This window comes from Anomaloglossus baeobatrachus, chromosome 10, assembly GCF_048569485.1.
Source record: "Anomaloglossus baeobatrachus isolate aAnoBae1 chromosome 10, aAnoBae1.hap1, whole genome shotgun sequence".
Classification (NCBI taxonomy): Eukaryota; Metazoa; Chordata; class Amphibia; order Anura; family Aromobatidae; genus Anomaloglossus; species Anomaloglossus baeobatrachus.
This window is the reverse complement of record NC_134362.1, coordinates 5,995,447-6,022,388: the sequence shown is the minus strand read 5'-3', so window position 1 is coordinate 6,022,388 and position 26,942 is coordinate 5,995,447. Positions and strand designations below refer to the sequence as shown.

The following is a 26,942-nucleotide window of genomic DNA, read 5'->3' as shown; positions in this document are numbered from 1 at the left end:
TCAGAGGGGGTGAGCCAGGAGAGGCAGTGTGAGAGGGGGTGAGCCAGGAGAGGCAGTGTCAGAGGGGGTGAGCCAGGAGAGGCAGTGTCAGAGGGGGTGAGCCAGGAGAGGCAGTGTCAGAGGGGGTGAGCCAGGAGAGGCAGGGTCAGAGGGGGTGAGCCAGGAGAGGCAGTGTCAGAGGGGGTGAGCCAGGTTTCTGTCATTGCAAGGAAGGAAAGTTAATTAGTGATGAAAAGATCATGGATGTGGCAAAGTTTATTGCAGACAGAGCGAGCGTTCCATAGAGCTCCTGTTAGTGGGACTGGGGGAGCGGGGACTGGGGGAGCGGGGGCCGGGTGGATGGGTATGAGGTTAGAAGGGTTGCGGAAATTAGCGTTAGAGTGTGGATGGCAGTTAGATGTGACAATGAGGATGTGGTGAGGAGGGTCAGGATTAGGAGAGATATCTCCAGCAGTGAGGAGAAGCAGAGAGAGTGTTAGTAGGTGGGAGCAGGAGAGGCCATGAGATGGGCGTGTGTGTCTGGAGACACTGGGTGTAAAGTGGAGGAACAGTTCTGAGGAGAGGGTGAGATGAGTGAGGAGGATGGAGGGTGAGATGGGTGGGGAGGATGGAGGGTGAGATGGGTGGGGAGGATGGAGGGTGAGATGGGTGGGGAGGATGGAGGGAGAGATGGGTGGGGAGGATGGAGGGAGAGATGGGTGGGGAGGATGGAGGGTGAGATGGGTGGGGAGGACGGTGGGTGAGATGGGTGGGGAGGACGGTGGGTGAGATGGGTGGGGAGGACGGTGGGTGAGATGGGTGGGGAGGACGGAGGGAGAGATGGGTGGGGAGGACGGAGGGAGAGATGGGTGGGGAGGACGGAGGGAGAGATGGGTGGGGAGGACGGAGGGAGAGATGGGTGGGGAGGACGGAGGGAGAGATGGGTGGGGAGGACGGAGGGAGAGATGGGTGGGGAGGACGGAGGGAGAGATGGGTGGGGAGGACGGAGGGAGAGATGGGTGGGGAGGACGGAGGGTGAGATGGGTGGGGAGGACGGAGGGAGAGATGGGTGGGGAGGACGGAGGGAGAGATGGGTGGGGAGGACGGAGGGAGAGATGGGTGGGGAGGACGGAGGGAGAGATGGGTGGGGAGGACGGAGGGTGAGATGGGTGGGGAGGACGGAGGGTGAGATGGGTGGGGAGGACGGAGGGTGAGATGGGTGGGGAGGACGGAGGGTGAGATGGGTGGGGAGGACGGAGGGAGAGATGGGTGGGGAGGACGGAGGGAGAGATGGGTGGGGAGGACGGAGGGTGAGATGGGTGGGGAGGACGGAGGGTGAGATGGGTGGGGAGGACGGAGGGTGAGATGGGTGGGGAGGACGGAGGGTGAGATGGGTGGGGAGGACGGAGGGTGAGATGGGTGGGGAGGACGGAGGGTGAGATGGGTGGGGAGGACGGAGGGAGAGATGGGTGGGGAGGACGGAGGGAGAGATGGGTGGGGAGGACGGAGGGAGAGATGGGTGGGGAGGACGGAGGGAGAGATGGGTGGGGAGGACGGAGGGAGAGATGGGTGGGGAGGACGGAGGGAGAGATGGGTGGGGAGGACGGAGGGAGAGATGGGTGGGGAGGACGGAGGGAGAGATGGGTGGGGAGGACGGAGGGAGAGATGGGTGGGGAGGACGGAGGGAGAGATGGGTGGGGAGGACGGAGGGTGAGATGGGTGGGGAGGACGGAGGGTGAGATGGGTGGGGAGGACGGAGGGAGAGATGGGTGGGGAGGACGGAGGGAGAGATGGGTGGGGAGGACGGAGGGAGAGATGGGTGGGGAGGACGGAGGGAGAGATGGGTGGGGAGGACGGAGGGAGAGATGGGCGGGGAGGACGGAGGGAGAGATGGGCGGGGAGGACGGAGGGAGAGATGGGCGGGGAGGACGGAGGGAGAGATGGGCGGGGAGGACGGAGGGTGAGATGGGCGGGGAGGACGGAGGGTGAGATGGGCGGGGAGGACGGAGGGAGAGATGGGCGGGGAGGACGGAGGGAGAGATGGGCGGGGAGGATGGAGGGTGAGATGGGTGGGGAGGATGGAGGGAGAGATGGGTGGGGAGGATGGAGGGTGAGATGGGTGGGGAGGATGGAGGGTGAGATGGGTGGGGAGGATGGAGGGAGAGATGGGTGGGGAGGATGGAGGGAGAGATGGGTGGGGAGGATGGAGGGTGAGATGGGTGGGGAGGATGGAGGGTGAGATGGGTGGGGAGGATGGAGGGTGAGATGGGTGGGGAGGATGGAGGGTGAGATGGGTGGGGAGGATGGAGGGTGAGATGGGTGGGGAGGATGGAGGGAGAGATGGGCGGGGAGGATGGAGGGAGAGATGGGCGGGGAGGATGGAGGGAGAGATGGGCGGGGAGGATGGAGGGTGAGATGGGTGGGGAGGATGGAGGGAGAGATGGGTGGGGAGGATGGAGGGAGAGATAGGTGGGGAGGATGGAGGGTGAGATGGGTGGGGAGGATGGAGGGTGAGATGGGTGGGGAGGATGGAGGGAGAGATGGGTGGGGAGGATGGAGGGTGAGATGGGTGGGGAGGATGGAGGGAGAGATGGGTGGGGAGGATGGAGGGAGAGATGGGTGGGGAGGATGGAGGGTGAGATGGGTGGGGAGGATGGAGGGAGAGATGGGTGGGGAGGACGGAGGGTGAGATGAATAGTTCATTATCGGGTGTAGGGATTAGAGGGGAAAGTAGAAAGTGAAGTATTATAGAGGTGAAAGTAGAAACACACACAAACATTGTTTACTGTGACTATGTATCCAGTCACCTTCCGGCCCAATTTATTTTCTGCACTCTTAGGGATCCACACGCTGGCAGTGTGCTACAGATATATAGTGTTAGCAAGGCACTCATGGATCACAGAAGGGAGGGGCTGGTGCTCCTCTAAATTACTTAAAGGGAACCTGTCAGCAGAAATGTCCCCTAAAACCTAACAGATTCCCCCTCTGCAGCTCCTGGGCTGCATTCTATAAAGGTCCCTGTTATGATTGTGGCCACTTTCTGACCGAAAAAAAGTGTTTATAAAGTTGTACCTTTTTGGCTTCTGATTCTGTAAATCCGTCACGGGGGCGGGCTGCCTGATGGCCGTTATTCTGCCCCCTGGTCCTGTATGCCGCCCCCATCGCTGATTTCAATACTTCTGGACGCCGCCCACTGCTCCAGCCATCCCCGCGCATGCCCAGTGCCCATCTCTCGGGGATGAGCACTGTGCCCAGCGTCACGTGCACGCAGGGTTAAGATTATGGGCGGTGCTGTGATGTTTATTCCTAAGCAACCGCCCATAATCGCGGGACCGCGCTTTCGGTGTAGTCACTGCTCCGCGCTCTTCCCATCTATTTCCTGCCTCGGGGCAAGATGGGAAGGAGGCGAAGTGAGGTCAGCAGCAGCGCGCTTGCGCAGAAAGAAGCAGGCCGAGGGGGAAAGCGCGGTCCCGCGATTATGGGCGGTTGCTTAGGAATAAACATCACAGCACCGCCCATAATCTTAACCCTGCGTGCACGTCACCAGCGGTGACGCTGGGCACAGTGCTCATCCCCGAGAGATGGGCACTGGGCATGCGCGGGGATGGCTGGAGCAGTGGGCGGCGTCCAGAAGTATTGAAATCAGCGATGGGGGCGGCATACAGGACCAGGGGGCAGAATAACGGCCATCAGGCAGCCCGCCCCCGTGACGGATTTACAGAATCAGAAGCCAAAAAGGTACAACTTTATAAACACTTTTTTTCGGTCAGAAAGTGGGCACAATCATAACAGGGACCTTTATAGAATGCAGCCCAGGAGCTGCAGAGGGGGAATCTGTTAGGTTTTAGGGGACATTTCTGCTGACAGGTTCCCTTTAAATCTAAGCTGAACCCAGCTGTTGGAGACCATAGGCAGAGATAACAGGGGGTCATAAAGAAAAGTGAGAATGGGGGTTCATGGAGTGGTCACTTACAGACATACCAATTGCACAGAAAGCAGGATGGAGGAAGATGGCGGTGGTATTGTGTCCCTGGCTTGTAAGAAGCCTCGGAGCCGTCCTCACACGTCCTGCACCGCACACAATACTGGATGTAGCAGAGTCTGATGCGCGGCGCTCATCACTGCAGCAATAATCTGGGGGCAGCGCAGGAGTCTATATGACCGACCTGTGATTATCATCGCTGTCCTGTTATGGGGGAAATGTTCTGTAACACTCACAATTGTTCCTGTGCTCTGTGAGATCCGTACATACACCGCACTGCGCGCTCAGGCGGCTGCCATTGTCTGCAGATTGTGGTGACTGTAACTCATCATTTACACCGGCTCCAGACGCCGAGATCAGAAAGTGTCCGGGGAAATACTCTGCCCCTGATTTCTGGAGAAGATGTCTAGAAAAAACTGAAAGGTAAATTGTCACACCTGAGTGATCTGTGGATGAAAAGCTTATAACACGGGGTGTACTCATTTCTGCTGAGCACTGTGTATGTAGGGGTGTACTCATTTCTGCTGAGCACTGTGTATGTAGGGGGTGTACTCATTTCTGCTGAGCACTATGTAGGGGGTGTACTCATTTATGCTCAGCACTGTGTATGTAGGGGGTGTACTCATTTCTGCTGAGCACTAAGTATGTAGGGGGTGTACTCATTTATGCTGAGCACTGTGTGTGTAGGGGCTGTACTCATTTCTGCTTCGCACTGTGTGTGTAGGGGGTGTACTCATTTCTGCTTCGCACTGTGTGTGTAGGGGGTGTACTCATTTATGCTCAGCACTGTGTGTGTAGGGGGTGTACTCATTTCTGCTGAGCACTGTGTGTGTAGGGGCTGTACTCATTTCTGCTTCGCACTGTGTGTGTAGGGGCTGTACTCATTTCTGCTTCGCACTGTGTATGTAGGGGGTGTACTCATTTATGCTCAGCACTGTGTGTGTAGGGGGTGTACTCATTTATGCTCAGCACTGTGTGTAGGGGGTGTACTCATTTATGCTCAGCACTGTGTGTGTAGGGGGTGTACTCATTTATGCTCAGCACTGTGTGTAGGGGGTGTACTCATTTATGCTCAGCACTGTGTGTGTGTAGGGGGTGTACTCATTTCTGCTCAGCACTGTGTGTGTCTGTGTAGGGGGTGTACTCATTTATGCTCAGCACTGTGTGTGTGTAGGGGGTGTACTCATTTCTGCTCAGCACTGTGTGTGTGTAGGGGGTGTACTCATTTCTGCTCAGCACTGTGTGTGTGTAGGGGGTGTACTCATTTATGCTCAGCACTGTGTGTGTGTAGGGGGTGTACTCATTTATGCTCAGCACTGTGTGTGTGTAGGGGGTGTACTCATTTATGCTCAGCACTGTGTGTGTGTAGGGGGTGTACTCATTTATGCTCAGCACTGTGTGTGTGTAGGGGGTGTACTCATTTATGCTCAGCACTGCACTGTGTGTGTGTGAGGGGGTGTACTCATTTATGCTCAGCACTGTGTGTGTGTAGGGGGTGTACTCATTTATGCTCAGCACTGTGTGTTGTGTAGGGGGTGTACTCATTTATGCTCAGCACTGTGTGTGTGTGTAGGGGGTGTACTCAACTTTATGCTCAGCACTGTGTGTGTGTAGGGGGTGTACTCATTTATGCTCAGCACTGTGTGTGTGTAGGGGGTGTACTCATTTATGCTCAGCACTGTGTGTGTGTGTAGGGGTGTACTCATTTATGCTCAGCACTGTGTGTGTGTGTAGTGGGGTGTACTCATTTATGCTCAGCACTGTGTGTGTGTAGGGGGTGTACTCATTTATGCTCAGCACTGTGTGTGTGTAGGGGGTGTACTCATTTATGCTCAGCACTGTGTGTGTGTAGGGGGTGTACTCATTTATGCTCAGCACTGTGTGTGTGTAGGGGGTGTACTCATTTATGCTCAGCACTGTGTGTGTGTAGGGGTGTACTCATTTATGCTCAGCACTGTGTGTGTGTAGGGGGTGTACTCATTTATGCTCAGCACTGTGTGTGTGTAGGGGGTGTACTCATTTATGCTCAGCACTGTGTGTGTGTAGGGGGTGTACTCATTTATGCTCAGCACTGTGTGTGTGTAGGGGGTGTACTCATTTATGCTCAGCACTGTGTGTGTTAGGGGGTGTACTCATTTATGCTCAGCACTGTGTGTGTGTAGGGGGGTGTACTCATTTATGCTCAGCACTGTGTGTGTGTGTAGGGGGTGTACTCATTTATGCTCAGCACTGTGTGTGTGTGTAGGGGGTGTACTCATTTATGCTCAGCACTGTGTGTGTGTAGGGGGTGTACTCATTTATGCTCAGCACTGTGTGTGTCGTGTAGGGGGTGTACTCATTTATGCTCAGCACTGTGTGTGTGTGTAGGGGGTGTACTCATTTATGCTCAGCACTGTGTGTGTGTGTAGGGGGTGTACTCATTTATGCTCAGCACTGTGTGTGCTGTGTAGGGGGTGTACTCATTTATGCTCAGCACTGTGTGTGTGTGTAGGGGGTGTACTCATTTATGCTCAGCACTGTGTGTGTGTCGTAGGGGGTGTACTCATTTATGCTCAGCACTGTGTGTGTGTGTAGGGGGTGTACTCATTTATGCTCAGCACTGTGTGTGTGTAGGGGGGTGTACTCATTTATGCTCAGCACTGTGTGTGTGTAGGGGGTGTACTCATTTATGCTCAGCACTGTGTGTGTGTAGGGGGTGTACTCATTATGCTCAGCACTGTGTGTGTGTAGGGGGTGTACTCATTTATGCTCAGCCGAAGCACTGTGTGTGTGTAGGGGGTGTACTCATTTATGCTCAGCACTGTGTGTGTGTGTAGGGGGTGTACTCATTTATGCTCAGCACTGTGTGTGTGTAGGGGGTGTACTCATTTATGCTCAGCACTGTGTGTGTGTAGGGGGTGTACTCATTTATGCTCAGCACTGTGTGTGTGTGTAGGGGGGTGTACTCATTTATGCTCAGCACTGTGTGTGTGTGTAGGGGGTGTACTCATTTATGCTCAGCACTGTGTGTGTGTGTAGGGGGTGTACTCATTTATGCTCAGCACTGTGTGTGTGTGTAGGGGGTGTACTCATTTATGCTCAGCACTGTGTGTGTGTGTAGGGGGTGTACTCATTTATGCTCAGCACTGTGTGTGTGTAGGGGGTGTACTCATTTATGCTCAGCACTGTGTGTGTGTGTAGGGGGTGTACTCATTTATGCTCAGCACTGTGTGTGTGTGTAGGGGGTGTACTCATTTATGCTCAGCACTGTGTGGTGTGTAGGGGGTGTACTCATTTATGCTCAGCACTGTGTGTGTGTGTAGGGGGTGTACTCATTTATGCTCAGCACTGTGTGTGTGTGTAGGGGGTGTACTCATTTATGCTCAGCACTGTGTGTGTGTGTAGGGGGTGTACTCATTTATGCTCAGCACTGTGTGTTGTGTAGGGGGTGTACTCATTTATGCTCAGCACTGTGTGTGTGTGTAGGGGGTGTACTCATTTATGCTCAGCACTGTGTGTGTGTGTAGGGGGTGTACTCATTTATGCTCAGCACTGTGTGTGTGTGTAGGGGGTGTACTCATTTATGCTCAGCACTGTGTGTGTGTGTAGGGGGTGTACTCATTTATGCTCAGCACTGTGTGTGTGTGTAGGGGGTGTACTCATTTATGCTCAGCACTGTGTGTGTGTGTAGGGGGTGTACTCATTTATGCTCAGCACTGTGTGTGTGTAGGGGGTGTACTCATTTATGCTCAGCACTGTGTGTGTGTGTAGGGGGTGTACTCATTTATGCTCAGCACTGTGTGTGTGTGTAGGGGGTGTACTCATTTATGCTCAGCACTGTGTGTGTGTAGGGGGTGTACTCATTTATGCTCAGCACTGTGTGTGTGTGTAGGGGGTGTACTCATTTATGCTCAGCACTGTGTGTGTGTTGTAGAGGGGGTGTACTCATTTATGCTCAGCACTGTGTGTGTGTGTAGGGGGTGTACTCATTTATGCTCAGCACTGTGTGTGTGTAGGGGGTGTACTCATTTATGCTCAGCACTGTGTGTGTGTAGGGGGTGTACTCATTTATGCTCAGCACTGTGTGTGTGTGTTAGGGGGTGTATCTCATTTATGCTCAGCACTGTGTGTGTGTGTAGGGGGTGTACTCATTTATGCTCAGCACTGTGTGTGTGTAGGGGGTGTACTCATTTATGCTCAGCACTGTGTGTGTGTGTAGGGGGTGTACTCATTTATGCTCAGCACTGTGTGTGTGTGTAGGGGGTGTACTCATTTATGCTCAGCACTGTGTGTGTGTGTGTAGGGGGTGTACTCATTTATGCTCAGCACTGTGTGTTGTGTGTAGGGGGTGTACTCATTTATGCTCAGCACTGTGTGTGTGTAGGGGGTGTACTCATTTATGCTCAGCACTGTGTGTGTGTGTAGGGGGTGTACTCATTTATGCTCAGCACTGTGTGTGTGTAGGGGGTGTACTCATTTATGCTCAGCACTGTGTGTGTGTGTGTAGGGGGTGTACTCATTTATGCTCAGCACTGTGTGTGTGTGTAGGGGGTGTACTCATTTATGCTCAGCAACTGTGTGTGTGTGTAGGGGGTGTACTCATTTATGCTCAGCACTGTGTGTGTGTGTAGGGGTGTACTCATTTATGCTCAGCACTGTGTGTGTGTAGGGGGTGTACTCATTTTATGCTCAGCACTGTGTGTGTGTGTAGGGGGTGTACTCATTTATGCTCAGCACTGTGTGTGTGTAGGGGGTGTACTCATTTATGCTCAGCACTGTGTGTGTGTGTAGGGGGTGTACTCATTTATGCTCAGCACTGTGTGTGTGGTAGGGGGTGTACTCATTTATGCTCAGCACTGTGTGTGTGTGTAGGGGGTGTACTCATTTATGCTCAGCACTGTGTGTGTGTGTAGGGGGTGTACTCATTTATGCTCAGCACTGTGTGTGTGTGTAGGGGGTGTACTCATTTATGCTCAGCACTGTGTGTGTGTGTAGGGGGTGTACTCATTTATGCTCAGCACTGTGTGTGTGTAGGGGGTGTACTCATTTATGCTCAGCACTGTGTGTGTGTGTAGGGGGTGTACTCATTTATGCTCAGCACGTGTGTGTGTAGGGGGTGTACCATTAGCTCAGCACTGTGTGTGTGTGTAGGGGGTGTACTCATTTATGCTTCAGCACTGTGTGTGTGTGTAGGGGGTGTATCATTTATGCTCAGCACTGTGTGTGTGTGTAGGGGGTGTACTCATTATGCTCAGCACTGTGTGTGTGTGTAGGGGGTGTACTCATTTATGCTCAGCACTGTGTGTGTGTGTAGGGGGTGTACTCATTTATGCTCAGCACTGTGTGTGTGTGTGTGTAGGGGGTGTACTCATTTATGCTCAGCACTGTGTGTGTGTAGGGGGTGTACTCATTTATGCTCAGCACTGTGTGTGTGTAGGGGGTGTACTCATTTATGCTCAGGCACTGTGTGTGTGTGTAGGGGGTGTACTCATTTATGCTCAGCACTGTGTGTGTGTGTTAGGGGGTGTACTCATTTATGCTCAGCACTGTGTGTGTGTGTGTGTAGGGGGTGTACTCATTTATGCTCAGCACTGTGTTGTGTAGGGGGTGTACTCATTTATGCTCAGCACTGTGTGTTGTGTAGGGGTGTACTCATTTATGCTCAGCACTGTGTGTGTGTGTAGGGGGTGTACTCATTTATGCTCAGCACTGTGTGTGTGTGTAGGGGGTGTACTCATTTATGCTCAGCACTGGTGTGTGTGTAGGGGGTGTACTCATTTATGCTCAGCACTGTGTGTGTGTGTAGGGGGTGTACTCATTTATGCTCAGCACTGTGTGTGTGTAGGGGGTGTACTCATTTATGCTCAGCACTGTGTGTGTGTGTAGGGGGTGTACTCATTTATGCTCAGCACTGTGTGTGTGTAGGGGGTGTACTCATTTATGCTCAGCACTGTGTGTGTGTAGGGGGTGTACTCATTTATGCTCAGCACTGTGTGTGTGTGTAGGGGGTGTACTCATTTATGCTCAGCACTGTGTGTGTGTAGGGGGTGTACTCATTTATGCTCAGCACTGTGTGTGTGTAGGGGGTGTACTCATTTATGCTCAGCACTGTGTGTGTGTAGGGGGTGTACTCATTTATGCTCAGCACTGTGTGTGTGTGTAGGGGGTGTACTCATTTATGCTCAGCACTGTGTGTGTGTGTAGGGGGTGTACTCATTTATGCTCAGCACTGTCGGTGTGTGTAGGGGGTGTACTCATTTATGCTCAGCACTGTGTGTGTGTGTAGGGGGTGTACTCATTTATGCTCAGCACTGTGTGTGTGTAGGGGGTGTACTCATTTATGCTCAGCACTGTGTGTGTGTGTAGGGGGTGTACTCATTTATGCTCAGCACTGTGTGTGTGTGTAGGGGGTGTACTCATTTATGCTCAGCACTGTGTGTGTGTAGGGGGTGTACTCATTTATGCTCAGCACTGTGTGTGTCGTGTAGGGGGTGTACTCATTTATGCTCAGCACTGTGTGTGTGTAGGGGGTGTACTCATTAATGCTCAGCACTGTGTGTGTGTGTAGGGGTGTACTCATTTATGCTCAGCACTGTGTGTGTGTGTAGGGGGTGTACTCATTTATGCTCAGCACTGTGTGTGTGTAGGGGGTGTACTCATTTATGCTCAGCACTGTGTGTGTGTGTAGGGGGTGTACTCATTTATGCTCAGCACTGTGTGTGTGTAGGGGGTGTACTCATTTATGCTCAGCACTGTGTGTGTGTGTAGGGGGTGTACTCATTTATGCTCAGCACTGTTGTGTGTGTAGGGGGTGTACTCATTTATGCTCAGCACTGTGTGTGTGTGTAGGGGGTGTACTCATTTATGCTCAGCACTGTGTGTGTGTGTAGGGGGGTGTACTCATTTATGCTCAGCACTGTGTGTGTGTAGGGGGTGTACTCATTTATGCTCAGCACTGTGTGTGTGTGTAGGGGGTGTACTCATTTATGCTCAGCACTGTGTGTGTGTAGGGGGTGTACTCATTTATGCTCAGCACTGTGTGTGTGTGTAGGGGGTGTACTCATTTATGCTCAGCACTGTAGTGTGTGTGTAGGGGGTGTACTCATTTATGCTCAGCACTGTGTGTGTGTAGTGGGGGTGTACTCATTTATGCTCAGCACTGTGTGTGTGTAGGGGGTGTACTCATTTATGCTCAGCACTGTGTGTGTGTGTAGGGGGTGTACTCATTTATGCTCAAGCACTGTGTGTGTGTGTAGGGGGTGTACTCATTTATGCTCAGCACTGTGTGTGTGTAGGGGGTGTACTCATTTATGCTCAGCACTGTGTGTGTGTAGGGGTGTACTCATTATGCTCAGCACTGTGTGTGTGTAGGGGGTGTACTCATTTATGTCTCAGCACTGTGTGTGTGTGTGTGTGTGTGTATATAGACAGTTGTTGTTCAGTTTCCACTTTCTCTCCAATGTTTGGAGCCGTTTGCCTCTCGCTAATTGGGACGATGGAAGGACACATCCCGCGGAGGCCACAGAGGGATCGCCACCCCCCGCCTCTAGGGAGCGCACCCCACCCCCTCTAGGGAGCGCTACCCCCCTGCCTCTAGGGAGCGCACCCCCCCTCTAGGGAGAGCGCCCCCCCTCGCCTCTAGGGAGCGCACCCCCCCCCGCCTCTAGGGAGCGCCACCCCCCGCCTTCTAGGGAGCGCTACCCCCCGCCTCTAGGGAGCGCACCCCCCCCCTTAGGGAGCGCTACCCCCCCGCCTCTAGGGAGCGCCACCCCCCCCCCCCTCTGGGGAGCGCCACAGCTCATTAGATTAGTTATCGCACAGTGTGGTCAGAGGAAAGTAATGACACCTCATCAGTGATGTCATCGCACAGGCGCTGTGATGTCATCGCTCACATCATGAATGACATTTGTGGTTGATTGCAGGGTCTGGTGCAGGAGCTGGAGACAGGTCACAACCTGTACAGTGTGAACACCGCCATCCGCAGCCTGTACAGCCTCACCCAGGAGGGGGCGCGACTCTGCCATCTGCTGGCCCAGGTGAGAAGCACACACCCAGATAATGGAGCACATGTCACCTGCAGTCCTATGTAACACCACAGATAACACAGTGATATCTCTGAGTACAGATAATGTAGTAGAGGTCACCTGCAGTCCTATGTAACACCACAGATAACACAGTGATATCTCTGAGTACAGATAATGTAGTAGATGTCACCTGCAGTCCTTGTAACACCACAGATAATACAGTGATATCTCTCTGAGTACAGATAATGTAGTAGATGTCACCTGCAGTCCTATGTAACACCACAGATAACACAGTGATATCTCTCTGAGTACAGATAATGTAGTAGATGTCACCTGCAGTCCTATGTAACACCACAGATAACACAGTGATATCTCTCTGAGTACAGATAATGTAGTAGATGTCACCTGCAGTCCTATGTAACACCACAGATAACACAGTGATATCTCTGAGTACAGATAATGTAGTAGATGTCACCTGCAGTCCTATGTAACACCACAGATAACACAGTGATATCTCTGAGTACAGATAATGTAGTAGATGTCACCTGCAGTCCTATGTAACACCACAGATAACACAGTGATATCTCTGAGTACAGATAATGTAGTAGATGTCACCTGCAGTCCTATGTAACACCACAGATAACACAGTGATATCTCTGAGTACAGATAATGCATAGATGTCACCTGCAGTCCTATGGTAACACCACAGATAACACAGGTGATATCCTCTGAGCACAGATAATGTAGTAGATGTCACCTGCAGTCCTATGTAAACACCACAGATAACATAGTGATTTCTCTGAGTACAGATAATGTAGTAGAGGTCACCTGCAGTCCTATGTAACACCACAGATAACACAGTGATATCTCTGAGTATAGATAATGTAGTAGATGTCACCTGCAGTCCTATGTAACACCACAGATAACACAGTGATATCTCTGAGTACAGATAATGTAGTAGATGTCACCTGCAGTCCTATGTAACACCACAGATAACACAGTGATATCTCTGAGTACAGATAATGTAGTAGATGTCACCTGCAGTCCTATGTAACACCACAGATAACACAGTGATATCTCTGAGTACAGATAATGCAGTAGATGTCACCTGCAGTCCTATGTAACACCACAGATAATACAGTGATATCTGAGTACAGATAATGTAGTAGATGTCACCTGCAGTCCTATGTAACACCACAGATAACACAGTGATATCTCTGAGTACAGATAATGTAGTAGATGTCACCTGCAGTCCTATGTAACACACAGATAACACAGTGATATCTCTCTGAGTACAGATAATGTAGTAGATGTCACCTGCAGTCCCATGTAACACCACAGATAACACAGTGATATCTCTCTGAGTACAGATAATGTAGTAGATGTCACCTGCAGTCCTATGTAACACCACAGATAACACAGTGATATCTCTGAGTACAGATAATGTAGTAGATGTCACCTGCAGTCCTATGTAAACACCACTGATAACACAGTGATATCTCTGAGTACAGATAATGTAGTAGATGTCACCTGCAGTCCTATGTAACACCACAGATAACACAGAGATATCTCTGAGTACAGATAATGTAGTAGATGTCACCTGCAGTCCTATGTAACAGCACAGATAACACAGTGATATCTCTGAGCACAGATAATGTAGTAGATCGTCACCTGCAGTCCTATGTAACACCACAGATAACACAGTGATATCTCTGAGTACAGATAATGTTGTAGATGTCACCTGCAGTCCTATGTAACACCACAGATAACACAGTGATATCTCTGAGTACAGATAATGTAGTAGATGTCCCCTGCAGTCCTATGTAACACCACAGATAACACAGTGATATCTCTGAGTACAGATAAGAGTAGTAGATGTCACCTGCAGTCCTATGTAACACCACAGATAACACAGTGATATCTCTGAGTACAGATAATGTAGTAGATGTCACCTGCAGTTCCTATGTAACACCACAGATAACACAGTGATATCTGAGTACAGATAATGTAGTAGATGTCACCTGCAGTCCCATGTAACACCCGACAGATAACACAGTGATATCTCTGAGTACAGATAATGCAGTAGATGTCACCTGCAGTCCTATGTAACACCACAGATAACACAGTGATATCTCTGAGTACAGATAATGCAGTAGATGTCACCTGCAGTCCCATGTAACACCACAGATAACACAGTGATATCTCTGAGTACAGATAATGCAGTAGATGTCACCTGCAGTCCTATGTAACACCACAGATAACACAGTGATATCTCTGAGTACAGATAGTAGTAGATGTCTCTGTAATGTCTCTGCAGTCCTATGTAACACCACAGATAACACAGTGATATCTCTCTGAGTACAGATAATGTAGTAGATATCACCTGCAGTCCTATGTAACACCACAGATAACACAGTGCTATCTCTGAGTACAGATAATGTAGTAGATGTCACCTGCAGTCCTATGTAACACCACAGATAACACAGTGATATCTGAGTACAGATAATGTAGTAGATGTCACCTGCAGTCCCATGTAACACCACAGATAACACAGTGATATCTCTGAGTACAGATAATGCAGTAGATGTCACCTGCAGTCCTATGTAACACCACAGATAACACAGTGATATCTCTGAGTACAGATAATGCAGTAGATGTCACCTGCAGTCCTATGTAACACACAGATAACACAGTGATATCTCTGAGTACAGATAATGAGTAGATGTCACCTGCAGTCCCTATGTAACACCACAGATAACACAGTGATATCTCTGAGTACAGATAATGTAGATGTCACCCTGCAGTCCTATGTAACACCACAGATAACACAGTGATATCTCTGAGCACAGATAATGTAGTAGATGTCACCTGCAGTCCTATGTAACACCACAGATAACACAGTGATCTCTCTGAGGATACAGATAATGTAGTAGAGGTCACCTGCAGTCCTATGTAACACCACAGATAACACAGTGATATCTCTGAGTATAGATAATGTAGTAGATGTCACCTGCAGTCCTATGTAACACCACAGATAACACAGTGATATCTCTGAGTACAGATAATGTAGTAGATGTCACCTGCAGTCCTATGTAACACCACAGATAACACAGTGATATCTCTGAGTACAGATAATGTAGTAGATGTCACCTGCAGTCCTATGTAACACCACAGATAATACAGTGATATCTCTGAGTACAGATAATGCAGTAGATGTCACCTGCAGTCCTATGTAACACCACAGATAACACAGTGATATCTCTGAGTACAGATAATGTAGTAGATGTCTCCTGCAGTCCTATGTAACACCACAGATAACACAGTGATATCTCTGAGTACAGATAATGCAGTAGATGTCACCTGCAGTCCTATGTAACACCACAGATAATACAGTGATATCTGAGTACAGATAATGTAGTAGATGTCACCTGCAGTCCTATGTAACACCACAGATAACACAGTGATATCTCTGAGTACAGATAATGTAGTAGATGTCACCTGCAGTCCTATGTAACACCACAGATAACACAGTGATATCTCTGAGTAGAGATAATGTAGTAGATGTCACCTGCAGTCCTATGTAACACCACAGATAACACAGTGATATCTCTGAGTACAGATAATGTAGTAGATGTCACCTGCAGTCCTATGTAACACCACAGATAACACAGTGATATCTCTCTGAGTACAGATAATGTAGTAGATATCACCTGCAGTCCTATGTAACACCACAGATAACACAGTGATATCTCTGAGTACAGATAATGTAGTAGATGTCACCTGCAGTCCTATGTAACACCACAGATAACACAGTGATATCTCTCTGAGTACAGATAATGTAGTAGATATCACCTGCAGTCCTATGTAACACCACAGATAACACAGTGATATCTCTGAGTACAGATAATGCAGTAGATGTCACCTGCAGTCCTATGTAACACCACAGATAACACAGTGATATCTCTGAGTACAGATAATGTAGTAGATGTCACCTGCAGTCCTATGTAACACCACAGATAATACAGTGATATCTGAGTACAGATAATGTAGTAGATGTCACCTGCAGTCCTATGTAACACCACAGATAACACAGTGATATCTCTGAGTACAGATAATGTAGTAGATGTCACCTGCAGTCCTATGTAACACCACAGATAACACAGTGATATCTCTGAGTACAGATAATGTAGTAGATGTCACCTGCAGTCCTATGTAACACCACAGATAACAGTGATATCTGAGTACAGATAATGTAGTAGATGTCACCTGCAGTCCTATGTAACACCACAGATAACACAGTGATATCTCTGAGTACAGATAATGTAGTAGATGTCACCTGCAGTCCTATGTAACACCACAGATAACACAGTGATATCTCTCTGAGTACAGATAATGTAGTAGATGTCACCTGCAGTCCTATGTAACACCACAGATAACACAGTGATATCTCTGAGTACAGATAATGTAGTAGATGTCACCTGCAGTCCTATGTAACACCACAGATAACACAGTGATATCTCTGAGTACAGATAATGTAGTAGATGTCACCTGCAGTCCTATGTAACACCACAGATAACACAGTGATATCTCTGAGTACAGATAATGTAGTAGATGTCTCCTGCAGTCCTATGTAACACCACAGATAACACAGTGATATCTCTGAGTACAGATAATGTAGTAGATGTCACCTGCAGTCCTATGTAACACCACAGATAACACAGTGATATCTCTGAGTACAGATAATGTAGTAGATGTCACCTGCAGTCCTATGTAACACCACAGATAACACAGTGATATCTCTGAGTACAGATAATGTAGTAGATGTCACCTGCAGTCCTATGTAACACCACAGATAGCACAGTGATATCTCTGGGTACAGATAATGTAGTAGATGTCTCCTGCAGTCCTATGTAACACCACAGATAATACAGTGATATCTCTGAGTACAGATAATGTAGTAGATGTCACCTGCAGTCCTATGTAACACCACAGATAACACAGTGATATCTCTCTGAGTACAGATAATGTAGTAGATATCACCTGCAGTCCTATGTAACACCACAGATAACACAGTGATATCTCTCTGAGTACAGATAATGTAGTAGATGTCACCTGCAGTCCCATGTAACACCACAGATAACACAGTGATATCTCTGAGTACAGATAATGTAGTAGATGTCACCTGCAGTCCTATGTAACACCACAGATAACACAGTGATATCTCTGAGTACAGATAATGTAGTAGATGTCACCTGCAGTCCCATGTAACACCACAGATAACACAGTGATATCTCTGAGTACAGATAATGTAGTAGATGTCACCTGCAGTCCTATGTAACACCACAGATAGCACAGTGATATCTCTGAGTACAGATAATGTAGTAGATGTCACCTGCAGTCCTATGTAACACCACAGATAATACAGTGATATCTCTGAGTACAGATAATGTAGTAGATGTCACCTGCAGTCCTATGTAACACCACAGATAACACAGTGATATCTCTCTGAGTACAGATAATGTAGTAGATGTCACCTGCAGTCCTATGTAACACCACAGATAACACAGTGATATCTCTCTGAGTACAGATAATGTAGTAGATATCACCTGCAGTCCTATGTAACACCACAGATAACACAGTGATATCTCTCTGAGTACAGATAATGTAGTAGATGTCACCTGCAGTCCTATGTAACACCACAGATAACACAGTGATATCTCTGAGTACAGATAATGTAGTAGATGTCACCTGCAGTCCTATGTAACACCACAGATAGCACAGTGATATCTCTGAGTACAGATAATGTAGTAGATATCACCTGCAGTCCTATGTAACACCACAGATAACACAGTGATATCTCTCTGAGTACAGATAATGTAGTAGATGTCACCTGCAGTCCTATGTAACACCACAGATAACACAGTGATATCTCTGAGTACAGATAATGCAGTAGATGTCACCTGCAGTCCTATGTAACACCACAGATAACACAGTGATATCTGAGCACAGATAATGTAGTAGATGTCACCTGCAGTCCTATGTAACACCACAGATAACAGTGATATCTCTGAGTACAGATAATGTAGTAGATGTCACCTGCAGTCCTATGTAACACCACAGATAACACAGTGATATCTCTGAGTACAGATAATGCAGTAGATGTCACCTGCAGTCCTATGTAACACCACAGATAACACAGTGATATCTCTGAGTACAGATAATGTAGTAGATGTCACCTGCAGTCCTATGTAACACCACAGATAACACAGTGATATCTCTGAGTACAGATAATGTAGTAGATGTCACCTGCAGTCCTATGTAACACCACAGATAACACAGTGATATCTCTGAGTACAGATAATGCAGTAGATGTCACCTGCAGTCCTATGTAACACCACAGATAACACAGTGATATCTCTGAGTACAGATAATGTAGTAGATGTCACCTGCAGTCCTATGTAACACCACAGATAACAGTGATATCTCTGAGTACAGATAATGTAGTAGATGTCACCTGCAGTCCTATGTAACACCACAGATAACACAGTGATATCTCTGAGTACAGATAATGCAGTAGATGTCACCTGCAGTCCTATGTAACACCACAGATAACACAGTGATATCTCTGAGTACAGATAATGTAGTAGATGTCACCTGCAGTCCTATGTAACACCACAGATAACACAGTGATGTCTCTGAGTACAGATAATGTAGTAGATGTCACCTGCAGTCCTATGTAACACCACAGATAACACAGTGATATCTCTGAGTACAGATAATGCAGTAGATGTCACCTGCAGTCCTATGTAACACCACAGATAACACAGTGATATCTCTGAGCACAGATAATGTAGTAGATGTCACCTGCAGTCCTATGTAACACCACAGATAGCACAGTGATATCTCTGAGTACAGATAATGTAGTAGATGTCACCTGCAGTCCTATGTAACACCACAGATAACACAGTGATATCTCTGAGTACAGATAATGCAGTAGATGTCACCTGCAGTCCTATGTAACACCACAGATAACACAGTGATATCTCTGAGTACAGATAATGTAGTAGATGTCACCTGCAGTCCCATGTAACACCACAGATAACACAGTGATATCTCTCTGAGTACAGATAATGTAGTAGAGGTCACCTGCAGTCCTATGTAACACCACAGATAACACAGTGATATCTCTGAGTACAGATAATGTAGTAGTCACCTGCAGTCCTCTGTATGCCCCTCCTGTCAGTGCAGGTGTCTCCTCAGTCCTCTGTATGCCCCTCCTGTCAGTGCAGGTGTCTCCTCAGTCCTCTGTATGCCCCTCCTGTCAGTGCAGGTGTCTCCTCAGTCCTCTGTATGCCCCTCCTGTCAGTGCAGGTGTCTCCTCAGTCCTCTGTATGCCCCTCCTGTCAGTGCAGGTGTCTCCTCAGTCCTCTGTATGCCCCTCCTGTCAGTGCAGGTGTCTCCTCAGTCCTCTGTATGCCCCTCCTGTCAGTGCAGGTGTCTCCTCAGTCCTCTGTATGCCCCTCCTGTCAGTGCAGGTGTCTCCTTAGTCCTCCTGTATGCCCCTCCTGTCAGTGCAGGTGTCTCCTCAGTCCTCTGTATGCCCCTCCTGTCAGTGTAGGTGTCTCCTCAGTCCTCTGTATGCCCCTCCTGTCAGTGTAGGTGTCTCCTCAGTCCCCTGTATGCCCCTCCTGTCAGTGCAGGTGTCTCCTCAGTCCTCTGTATGCCCCTCCTGTCAGTGTAGGTGTCTCCTCAGTCCTCTGTATGCCCCTCCTTTCAGTGCAGGTGTCTCCTCAGTCCTCTGTATGCCCCTCCTGTCAGTGCAGGTGTCTCCTCAGTCCTCTGTATGCCCCTCCTGTCAGTGCAGGTGTCTCCTCAGTCCTCTGTATGCCCCTCCTGTCAGTGCAGGTGTCTCCTCAGTCCTCTGTATGCCCCTCCTGTCAGTGCAGGTGTCTCCTCAGTCCTCTGTATGCCCCTCCTGTCAGTGCAGGTGTCTCCTCAGTCCTCTGTATGCCCCTCCTGTCAGTGCAGGTGTCTCCTCAGTCCTCTGTATGCCCCTCCTGTCAGTGCAGGTGTCTCCTCAGTCCTCTGTATGCCCCTCCTGTCAGTACAGAGTCTTGTCATCTTAGCATTACAGGCTGGAGCCACTATCACGTCAGCAGTTTATATGTCGTCCTCCTTTTTATTAATGCCAGCAATTAGCGTTTTACGTGAGAACTGCTCCATAATTAGGCAGCGACGTCTCGGCTCCGAGAAGAATTCAATTAATACATTTCCCTTTTTGACTTTTCATCACTTTTAATTAAGATGATATTTATAAATGCTAAAAGTCACTGGTGTAAATAATCGGAGGGCGCCCACATCACCCCAGCGCGAAACCGTCTGCAGCAACGCAGGCCCCCGCACAGTCACGTCTGCAGGAAACCGGCCGCTACAAATGTACCCAAAACTGAAGAGTGACTGCATGAATAGGAGAAAGACACAAAGTGAGCGGCTGCAAAATCACCACCAGATGTGAGGGGCAACTGAGCAAAATCCATTCCACAGGGGCCATATTATAGCATTTATATGCTTGTATATAGGAGCAGTATTATAGTAGTTATATTCTTGTACAGAGGGGGCGGTATTATAGTGGTTATATTCTTGTACATAGGGGCAGTATTATAGTGGTTATAGTCTTGTACATAGGAGCAGTATTATAGTAGTTATATTCTTGTATATAGGAGCAGTATTATAGTAATTATATTCTTGTATATAGGGGGCAGTATTATAGTAGTTATATGCTTGTATATAGGGGCAGTATTATAGTAGTTATAGTCTTGTACATAGGGGCAGTATTATAGTAGTTATATTCTTGTATATAGGGGGCAGAATTATAGTAGTTATATTCTTGTATATAGGGGCAGTATAGTAGTTATATTCTTGTATATAGGTGGCAGTATTATAGTAGTTATATTCTTGTATATAGGGGCAGTATTATAGTAGTTATATTCTTGTATATAGGGGGCAGTATTATAGTAGTTATATTCTTGTACATAGGGGCAGTATTATAGTAGTTATATTCTTGTATATAGGAGCAGTATTATAGTAATTATATTCTTGTATATAGGGGGCAGTATTATAGTAGTTATATGCTTGTATATAGGGGCAGTATTATAGTAGTTATAGTCTTGTACATAGGGGGCAGTATTATAGTAGTTATATTCTTGTATATAGGGGCAGTATTATAGTAGTTATATTCTTGTATATAGGGGCAGTATTATAGTAGTTATATTCTTGTATATAGGGGGCAGTATTATAGTAGTTATATGCTTGTATATAGGAGCAGTATTATAGTAGTTATATTCTTGTATATAGGAGCAGTATTATAGTAGTTATATTCTTGTATATAGGGGGCAGTATTATAGTAGTTATATTCTTGTATATAGGGGCAGTATTATAGTAGTTATATTCTTGTATATAGGGGGCAGTATTATAGTAGTTATATGCTTGTATATAGGGGCAGTATTATAGTAGTTATAGTCTTGTACATAGGGGGCAGTATTATAGTAGTTATATTCTTGTATATAGGGGCAGTATTATAGTAGTTATATTCTTGTATATAGGGGCAGTATTATAGTAGTTATATTCTTGTATATAGGGGGCAGTATTATAGTAGTTATATGCTTGTATATAGGAGCAGTATTATAGTAGTTATATTCTTGTATATAGGGGCAGTATTATAGTAGTTATATTCTTGTATATAGGGGGCAGTATTATAGTAGTTATATTCTTGTATATAGGGGCAGTATTATAGTAGTTATATTCTTGTATATAGGGGGCAGTATTATAGTAGTTATATGCTTGTATATAGGAGCAGTATTATAGTAGTTATATTCTTGTATATAGGGGCAGTATTATAGTAGTTATATTCTTGTATATAGGGGTCAGTATTATAGTAGTTATATGCTTGTATATAGGGGCTGTATTATAGCAGTTATATTCTTGTATATAGGAGCAGTATTATAGCAGTTATATTCTTGTATATAGGACCAGTATAATAGTAGTTATATTCTTGTATATAGGGGCAGTATTATAGTAGTTATATTCTTGTATATAGGAGCAGTATTATAGTAGTTATATGCTTGTATATAGGAGCAGTATTATAGCATTTATATGCTTGTATATAGGAGCAGTATTATAGTAGTTATATTCTTGTACATAGGGGCAGTATTATAGTAGCTATATTCTTGTACATAGGGGCAGTATTATAGTAGTTATATTCTTGTATATAGGGGGCAGTATTATAGCATTTATATGCTTGTATATAGGAGCAGTATTATAGTAGTTATATTCTTGTACATAGAGGCAGTATTATAGTAGTTATATTCTTGTACATAGAGGCAGTATTATAGTAGTTATATTCCTGTACATAGAGGGACAGTATTATAGTAGTTATATTCTTGTATATAGGGGAAGTATTATAGTAGTTATATTCTTGTACATAGGGGCAGTATTATAGTAGTTATATTCTTGTATATAGGGGCAGTATTATAGTAGTTATATTCTTGTATATAGGGGGCAGTATTATAGCATTTATATGCTTGTATATAGGAGCAGTATTATAGTAGTTATATTCTTGTACATAGAGGCAGTATTATAGTAGTTATATTCTTGTACATAGAGGCAGTATTATAGTAGTTATATTCCTGTACATAGAGGGACAGTATTATAGTAGTTATATTCTTGTATATAGAGGAAGTATTATAGTAGTTATATTCTTGTACATAGGGGCAGTATTATAGTAGTTATATTCTTGTATATAGGGGCAGTATTATAGTAGTTATATTCTTGTATATAGGGGAAGTATTATAGTAGTTATATTCTTGTATATAGGGGCAGTATTATAGTAGTTATATTCTTGTATATAGGGGAAGTATTATAGTAGTTATATTCTTGTACATAGGGGCAGTATTATAGTAGTTATATTCTTGTATATAGGGGAAGTATTATAGTAGTTATATTCTTGTACATAGGGGCAGTATTATAGTAGTTATATTCTTGTACATAGGGGCAGTATTATAGTAGTTATATTCTTGTACATAGGGGCAGTATTATAGTAGTTATATTCTTGTACATAGGGGCAGTATTATAGTAGTTATATTCTTGTACATAGGGGCAGTATTATAGTAGTTATATTCTTGTACATAGGGGCAGTATTATAGTAGTTATATTCTTGTACATAGGGGCAGTATTATAGTAGTTATATTCTTGTACATAGGGGCAATATTATAGTAGTTATATTCTTGTATATAGGGGGCAGAATTATAGTAGTTATATTCTTGTACATAGGGGCAGTATTATAGTAGTTATATTCTTGTACATAGGGGCAGTATTATAGTAGTTATATTCTTGTACATAGGGGGCAGTATTATAGTAGTTATATTCTTGTACATAGGGGGCAGTATTATAGTAGTTATATTCTTGTACATAGGGGCAGTATTATAGTAGTTATATTCTTGTACATAGGGGCAGTATTATAGTAGTTATATTCTTGTATATAGGGGGCAGAATTATAGTAGTTATATTCTTGTATATAGGGGCAATTTTTATTAGAAAAAACAAACATAAATACATGAATAAGAAACAAAAACTCACATTAATACAGGTCACAAATCACTGAGGTTACACAGACACCGGCACTAAATAATCAGATCAAATACAGAAATAATTTAACGAGTCCACACCTGTGCGGGGGAATGAAGCATCAATGACACTCAGCAATCACCATACAATGTATAGAAGGAGCAGAGTGATACTCATCATCCCGAGTCAGGGACATTCTGTCCACCACCGGTGTCCATGGCAGATTCTACCTGAGGGTCTACAGAGAGGGGCCTCCGCTTTGGCGGGGGATGTTCCTCTATGTCCCTGTCACATTCAAGTGTCCCCAATTCCCTCTCAAAATCATCATCATGGGACAAAGCCCCATACTTGTTGGACACGACCATCGCACCCACAGAGCTCTGGACCTTCTTACTCGCCCTGTCACATGCAGCCTCAGGTCTACGGGAGGACGCGGCCTTCTTCTTCCTTTTATTCTGACTAATGGTCCAGTCATCAGATACAGATGCTGAAGGGGGGGCCACCTGAGACTGCCGGACCTGAGGGACGACCTCCATGTTCCCCTCCTCACCCTCCTGCTCTGGTATTAGCTGAGCGGACACCCGGGGGATATCGGAGTTGGGCAGTACCTCTCCTGATGGTAAAACCTCCTCCTGGGCCTCTGCCACCACCTCCTGAGCCTCCGCCACCTCCTCCTGAGCCTCCGTCACCACCTCCTGAGCCTCCGCCACCTCCTCCTGAGCCTCTGCCACCAACTCCTGAGCCTCCACCTCCTGAGCCTCTGCCACCACCTCCTGAGCCTCTGCCACCACCTCCTGAGCCCCTGCCATCACCTCCTGAGCCTCCGCCACCTCCTCCTGAGCCTCTGCCACCACCTCCTGGGCCTCTGCCACCACCTCCTGGGCCTCCGCCACCACCTCCTGAGCCTCCGCCACCACCTCCTGAGCCCCTGCCATCACCTCCTGAGCCTCCGCCACCTCCTCCTGAGCCTCTGCCACCACCTCCTGAGCCTCTGCCACCACCTCCTGAGCCTCAGCCCCTGCCATCACATCCTCATCAGGGAACTCTCTGCAGATGTTGTGCCAGGCGTCTGGACAGTCCCTGTGAGGATGGCCCATCTTACCACAGAGGTTGCACCGGACGTCCCGGCAATCTGCAGCGACATGACCGATGTCCCCACACAGGCCGCACTTCACCACGGTACAGACATTGGCCAGATGACCAGTTTTACCACATTTGAAGCATTTTCGGGGCTGCCCGGGGTAGTAACATCTCCCCTTCTCCCTCCCAATGAAGAAGGAGTTGGGCAGGTGGGCAGTGATGTTATTATATTGCCTCAGCTTCACCTGTACCTTCCACCCCATTGTCCAGATACCATCCTCATCCCTGACCTTGGTGAGGCCAGAGACGAGGTCACAATGTCTCCGGAGCCACACCTCGATGTCCTGTGGGGGAACGGCCTCATTCCAGAAGGTGACATTCACTGCGACAGGATCTGGCCTGGAAATAGGAACCAACAAAAACTCATTCCAGCCCTCGGTGTCCCTGAACTTGGGGTAATCGGCCCAGAACCTGTCCAGGTCAGACATGAGCTTAAAGCTGACGTCATAGCCCTGCCCGTCCTGCAGATTAGAGACCGCCAGGATCTCACGCGGCACAAACCCCATCTGGTGGCACAGCAGCTCCCTCACCACAAACCTGCGCTGCGGCACAAACCCCATCTGGCGGCACAGCAGCTCCCTCACCACGTACCTGCGCTGCGGCAGATCCTCCTTGGGACCTATGTACTTAAAACGCACAACATTAATACGCCTGAAAGTCTGGCCGGGATACTGGGTGCCGGAGGTGAAGGATGGGGCGCCGCGGCTCCAGGCATTCCTGGGGGGCACCTGCCGGGACACCCTGGGCTGACGGACAGGACGAGGGTCTGTAGCAGGGGGGGCTGGTACACCTTGCGGGTTAGATAGCAAAGGGGGAAAGTCACATATGTCATGCACATCAACATGAGCAGCATCATCATCACCACAATGTGCAATGTCCACCACAGACTGTGAATCCCCTCCAGCCCCCGACCCCACAGGCACAGCAACACCATCCCCAGCCTGTGCACCGGCCTCCGCAGCACAGACAGTCACACATGGAAGGTCCTGCTCCTGTGCGGGGCACTCTGGGACTTGTAGTGCCTCCACTGTCTGAGGTGTAAGCTCCTGTGTCTGCAGTTGTGTCCCATCCTGAAAACAGAATCTGGCAGCTTGTATCACCGGTCGCGTCTGCTGCTGGGGGGTCTCGTCCCAAGCGGCCTCTGACTGCACATCAGGGGTCTCCACAGCACAGTCCTGCCTATGGGAGGCCAAACATTCCTGGGTCATATAGGTCTCCTTCAGGGGCCCCATACTCTCCAGCACAGAGTCCATGTCCTGCACCAGGGGCCCCATACTCTCCAGCACAGAGTCCATGTCCTGCACCAGGGGCCCCATACTCTCCAGCACAGTGTCCATGTCCTGCACCAGGGGCCCCATACTCTCCAGCACAGAGTCCATGTCCTGCACCAGGGGCCCCATACTCTCCAGCACAGTGTCCATGTCCTGCACCAGGGGCCCCATACTCTCCAGCACAGAGTCCATGTCCTGCACCAGGGGCCCCATACTCTCCAGCACAGTGTCCATGTCCTGCACCAGGGGCCCCATACTCTCCAGCACAGTGTCCATGTCCTGCACCAGGGGCCCCATACTCTCCAGCACAGAGTCCATGTCCTGCACCAGGGGCCCCATACTCTCCAGCACAGAGTCCATGTCCTGCACCAGGGCCCCCATACTCTCCAGCACAGAGTCCATGTCCTGCACCAGGGGCCCCATACTCTCCAGCACAGAGTCCATGTCCTGCACCAGGGCCCCCATACTCTCCAGCACAGAGTCCATGTCCTGCACCAGAGGCCCCATACTCTCCAGCACAGTGTCCATGTCCTGCACCAGGGGCCCCATACTCTCCAGCACAGAGTCCATGTCCTGCACCAGGGCCCCATACTCTCCAGCACAGAGTCCATGTCCTGCACCAGGGCCCCCATACTCTCCAGCACAGAGTCCATGTCCTGCACCAGGGCCCCATACTCTCCAGCACAGAGTCCATGTCCTGCACCAGGGCCCCATACTCTCCAGCACAGTGTCCATGTCCTGCACCAGGGCCCCCATACTCTCCAGCACAGTGTCCATGTCCTGCACCAGGGCCCCCATACTCTCCAGCACAGAGTCCATGTCCTGCACCAGGGGCCCCATACTCTCCAGCACAGTGTCCATGTCCTGCACCAGGGCCCCCATACTCTCCAGCACAGAGTCCATGTCCTGCACCAGGGCCCCCATACTCTCCAGCACAGTGTCCAT

At 48.0% G+C, this 26,942-nt stretch overlaps 1 protein-coding gene across 1 annotated transcript in view; it reads left to right on the top strand.

Moving 5' to 3' along the window:
- The first annotated feature begins 3,614 nt into the window (after positions 1-3,614).
- LOC142254464 (protein inscuteable homolog) overlaps positions 3,615-26,942 on the top strand; it is a 172,275-nt gene continuing 148,947 nt past the window's right edge. Inside the window, exons 1-2 of the mRNA XM_075325531.1 lie at positions 3,615-3,717; positions 11,863-11,976. Coding sequence (XP_075181646.1) covers positions 3,628-3,717; positions 11,863-11,976 — 204 coding nt within the window. The 5' untranslated portion in view covers positions 3,615-3,627. The remainder of the gene's footprint in view (positions 3,718-11,862; positions 11,977-26,942) is intronic.